The 5,527-nt window shown below is 37.7% G+C and overlaps 1 protein-coding gene across 2 annotated transcripts in view; it reads right to left on the bottom strand.

Annotated features, from left to right (window-relative positions):
- The window catches only part of ANO2 (anoctamin 2, calcium activated chloride channel), a 316,751-nt gene that overhangs the window by 29,508 nt on the left and 281,716 nt on the right, over window positions 1-5,527 (bottom strand). For both annotated transcript variants that reach the window (XM_015559975.1, XM_015559976.1), the window contains one exon: window positions 3,521-3,666. In XM_015559975.1, the coding sequence (XP_015415461.1) occupies window positions 3,521-3,666 (146 nt within the window). The remainder of the gene's footprint in view (window positions 1-3,520; window positions 3,667-5,527) is intronic.

The following is a 5,527-nucleotide window of genomic DNA, read 5'->3' as shown; positions in this document are numbered from 1 at the left end:
TTATTCTACAGCCTTTGATTATAACTAGAAGCAAATACTTAAAGGGCAAAGAGGATAATCCATAGATGAAAAGAATGAAAGGACTCTAACTCAGAATCACTGTCCTTGTACTTATATAAAATATGAAATAAAATAGCCACATCTCTAAAAGGATTGACAGCAAAATGGCCTACTGAATTCTGTGATGGACTTTCTGTGAAACCCAGCTTAGAAAACTCATGTGTAATCCAGGCTTCCTCATCCAGACAAAACTGAATCAATATCAGATTGTTGACTGAATCAATATCAACTTGAATTGTTGAAGAGACTCTTCTGGTCTTCAAATTTGCTCCTCTAAGTACTTAATGTTTGATGAATGAATAAATTAATGAGTCTACCTGTGTTACCTCATTCCTTCCTTAGGTTTTACTATCTCCCTTCTATACTTGCTGCCCATTTCCTCAAGGGAAATAGAGTTCATACATAGTCACAGCATTAGCCAAGATTTCATAACTGTTCCCTGTGCCCTGATATGAAATGTAAACTTGTCTGATCTTCAGGGTTCTCTGTTAATCCCAGATCTTTACCTGAACCCTTTCTACCTAAAAAACAACATTTGCACTTGCCAGCCCTTTTCCTTAGCATACTCTACCTTACTCTTATTATTGATATGCAAATCCTCAGAATGAGAATGGAACTTGGAGATCAAGTCCTACCTCCTTCCCAGAGTTGGAAAACTCTTCAGAACATCCTTGTACCACCATCAACCAAGCCCTGCTTTGAAAAATGATCCTTCATTTGCCACTTAAAATGATAAGAAACTTACTTCTGTTAAGAAACCTTCCCTTAATAATTAATAAATTCACAGTGGCCAAGACATGGAAACAACCAAAGTGTCCTGTGATAGAGGACTCCATAAAGAAGATGTGGTACAAATACAAAATGGAATACTACTCAGCCATAAGAAAAGATGAGATACTGCCATTTGCAACAACGTGGATGGATCTTAAGAATATTATGCTAAGTAAAAAAAGACAGTCAGGAAAAGCTAAGAACCATATGATTTCACTCATATGTGGGATATAAAATGGAAACCTGTGAACATAAACAGTAGTATGGTGGTTGCCAGAGGGAAGGAGATTGGGGGAGAAGGGAGTCCTACTATATAGCGACAGTAGAAGATTTTAGTTTGGGTGGTGGGCACACAGTGCAATATACAGATCTTGTAACATAGAAACCACACCTGAAACCTACATGATCGTGTTGATCAATGCCCCCATAATAAACTTAATTTAAAAATAAATTCATTCATTTGTTTTTATTTATCAGACATATTATCTGCCTGTTATGTGCCAGGAAATGTACAATATTCTGGAGGAATATTGTAATAAGCCTTAGTCCCTACTTACTGATCTTTGGAATCTAATAGAGTGAGTCTGCTGAAGAACAGATATGTGAGCAATATTACCATGATTCTGCAAGATACATCATCAGTGTATGTATCAAATGCAATGCTGAGACAGAAAAGCAAATAATTAATGATTCCTCCATTGAATCAATTTCACTCTCTATACTCTTGGTGTGATTTTTTTCCAGAAATCACCACGTATTCTAGTTGTTGTTTTTTCCTCTTCTCATGAATTTGTAATTACCCAAGTTTGAGACAGAGTGGCTGTCTATTCAATGATACAATGGCTCACAAATTGGAACATATTTCCCTATACTCTGCCTTCCAAGGGCCCAGGGCCATTAAGAGAAACAACACTTGACACTTCACATAGATTTTATATGTGCTAGACACTCTTCTAAGAACTTTACAGATATTGATTCATTAAATGCAACAATCCTATAAGGTAGATAGTATTATTATTATTATTATTATTATTATTTAAAGCTAAAGCTAATTGAGACACAAAGGTTGGCCACTTACCTAAAGCTGTCTAGCTAGTTGGTGATAAAGCTAGATTTTGAACCTAAGGCATGTGGCTCAAGGGTCTTTGATCTTAATCACTCAAAAGAGAAAGCTTTGAAATAGCTATCTGGACAGACAGCCATGTGAAACCTGCACAGATAATGGGGTGGAAATGGGAGGGGACTGGAATTGAAGGGTGGAGGTTGGCAGATAGGGCTCAAAGATTTCTCATATAAACGTTTTCCAAATGGAAGCCTCAAATCTCTGGCAACCAATTTTTACTGAGAGGATGGTAGGCATAGAATAGCATCTTAAATACAAGTAATCATCTCTGTGTAAATATCTAGTTGGAGAGGGATTAGAGGTAGCACTTAACTAAAGGTGAAAAGCATAAGGGAGCTATGTGTTTACATAAACTGGGTCTTGATGTTTTCTTTTCCTATTATTCCTGAAACAGACACGATGATTGTTTCTTCTCTGGTGAGTTTAGAATACAAAGCTCAGGTTTTGCCTGGAATTTTAGATCCCCAGAGCTAGAACAGAAATTTTGAGGTCATCTAAAGCTGTAAGGAATAAGTTCTTTTCTCTACCCTTAATACACACACACACACACACACACACACACACACACACACACTTTTACAACACAGAAGAGGATAAATATCCATTAGAAATAAGATGTAAAGTAACTGATGCCCAGAGGGGCATTAGTGGCCCTCTATTAAAAGTGATTAACCAAAGTAGGCAAGAGTCATGAAAATACAATGATATTAGGTATTGAGTTATTCTTTTGTTGGACCTGATTGATGTTTTTCCAACACTCTAGATTGAAAAAATGTTTAGATTATATGTCTGACCTCTTGGTCCTATGTTTTTAATTCATTAGTTCCAAGTCTTGGAAAGAGGATTCTCAATAAACGATCATAATTATTCACAAGTAGCCAGGCGTTTGAAGGCAGCTGGTCTAAGTTGGAACACTTCTCATAATGGAAAACTCATGGCTTCTGAACCACATGTAAAACCACTGTGTTTTATCGGTCTGTACTACATGCACTCCTGTTTTAAAGCCTATTCAAGAACAACTGGAGTCCCGGTAACTAGAAATCTATTTCTCACCCCTAAGTATCCTCAGGTTTTTTAAAGAAAAGTTGACATTTTACCCAGACCTCCCTTATCAGAGTGGGGGACTCTCCTGTACTCTCCATGCCAAAGATGTTAATAACTTGTGTTCCAAGTGTGATAGGACTAGTTTACTTTTCCTTAATGGAAACTCTGTCCTTATATTTCAGACTTCACTATTTCTCTTTCTGCTTTATAAATGATAGAAGCCATGCAAAGGGACCTGAGAGACCAAACTTCTCATTTCAAGATGAGGAGAGGAAGCTCAAGGAGAAGAGAGCATCATCCTAGTATCAACTTGGTGATAAGAGTTGTCCCTGGTTCTCATTCCATTCTTTCTGCTGTACACTCCTCTACTTTTATGTGGCACTGAAGGTGACATTGTGTAACCAGGAAGCCCAGGAAGGTGCAGTGCCTGTCCCAGTCAATTCCCTAACCCTCTGCTCACTCCTCTCCCAGATCACATGTCTGAACCTGCATCCAGTGGAAGGAAAGATCATTAGCTCTTACTCATTTCCATGTACTCTGGAGTCAGTCCAGTGTATGGTTCCAAGCTGTAGTCTAGGTCCCACTGCTCTGGATGCCTTGAATGGGCAGAGTCAGTTTCTCCAGCTTCTGTTTCATCTTTCAGCTTCCGAAATAGTTTCTTTAGCTTCCTGGAAAAGAAATGGACCAGTCACCAAAAGCCTCTGGAGGACAGAGTTAGTTCTGCAGACAGAAAGGAGAAACTTAAGTGTTGACACTAAAGTTATCTCTGATCCAAGGACAAATAAAGGGATATGGAGGAGACTGTTTTTTTTTCTTAAAGACAACCTGAGAAGGTCTTGGGATAATGAAAGGCTTCCCCATAAAGGATCATGAAAGAAACTAAATTCTTCTTTCATTTTAATAAGCAATAAGAGACTTGGCCCTGTCTGTCAAACACTGAGAAAGTCCTATCATCTAGCAGGTGACCTGTCTGCCCTCTTCATGGGGAAGAGAGGGTGTCCAGAAAATAGCAGAAAGATGCTCTCCTTCAAAGTCAAACATTTTTCAGGTCTTAATAACAAAAATAGCGCCATCTTTCCATTAAAGCCAGGCAAAACACTGTCTACCACTGCTATGTGTTGAAATCAATCTCCTCCCAATTCATGTCAAAGTTCTAAACCCTAATGTGATTGTATTAGAGACAGGGCTTTCAGGAGGTCTTTAAGGTCAAATGAGGTCATAAATGTAGGGTCCTAACCAATAGGATTGATACCCTTATGAAACAAGGAAGATACAGTGATCTCTCTGTGTTTACCAGGTGAGGACACAGTGAGGAGATGGTCATTTGCAAGCCAGCAAGAAGGCCCTCACTAGAAACTAAACTCTTCTAGTACTTAATTTTGAACTTTCCAGCCTCCAGCACCTTGATAAAAATAAGTTTCTGTTGTTTAAGCTACATAGTCTGTGGCATTTTGTTATGGCAGCCCAAGTAGACTAAATCAATCACATGCAGGACTTTTTTGTTCTAAAATGATAAGACAATAATGGCTCAGCCTCTAGGGTTTGTATAAGGAATAAGTGAGAGAAAATTTATATAATTTTTAGTACAGTTTCTGGGCATGGTAAGTATTCAATAGATGGTAGCTATTATCATTTTAATATTAAATGTTAAAATATACCTGAGGGTATAGTCTTTTCATACTTCCCATTGATGCATAATATATAGACAATGAAATTAGATGAAGGAGCAGGCTGCCAATTCTGCTAATTATTCTATGAGAAAATTCCTAGGAGATAGTTTAGAGGAGAACAGAAGAACAGATAGAATCATAGATTTGAAGAATTTAAAGGGATTTTGAAGTCCATGTTCCATATAAATGCAGGACACCACCCTCGCCCTCCACATTCCTCACACAAGGTCATGCCACCCCTGTGTGGCTATTTCCAGACTAGCACTCCTGTCAACATTAGGCATCTATTGTTAGAAAGTGCTTTTAACAGTTTATGGAAATCTAAATAATTAAAAATTATATTCTAATCAACGTCTTTCTAATATCAATTGCCATCAAGAAGATGTAGTATAGTGTAGTGGGTAAAGTCTGATCTTTGAGGTCAGAAAATAGGTGTTTAAAGCCCAGAGTCACAAATCACCAGCTGTAGTTTCTTAAGCCAGTTATTAAAATTCCGTAAGTTTTACTTTCTTGTCAATGAGCAAATGTTAACTAGCTCACAGGGTTAGTTAAAGGAGATAATCTATGTAACATGCTGCACTTTGGGCTTGGTACATGCTAAGAGCTCACTAAATATATTTCTGTCACTGGCTCTATCATCACCATCATCATCATCACCACCACCACCACCACTACCACCACCATCATCATCAAAGGAGAATTTAAAGAATAAGTTGAGATCCATTTAAGCAGCAGTAAAATAAAATAAAATTTATTTCATAATAAATTAGCAAGCGATAATTCTGTGACATTAAGAAACTGAGAAAAACCCAGATGGAGCCTGAAGATTCTGAAGCCAAATAGAGTAGACCAGATGAGA

The sequence above is a fragment of the Myotis davidii genome, unplaced genomic scaffold (genome assembly GCF_000327345.1).
Source record: "Myotis davidii unplaced genomic scaffold, ASM32734v1 scaffold13, whole genome shotgun sequence".
Lineage (NCBI taxonomy): Eukaryota > Metazoa > Chordata > Mammalia > Chiroptera > Vespertilionidae > Myotis > Myotis davidii.
The sequence above is the reverse complement of the archived record's forward strand: the minus strand, read 5'-3'. Positions and strand labels throughout refer to the sequence as shown.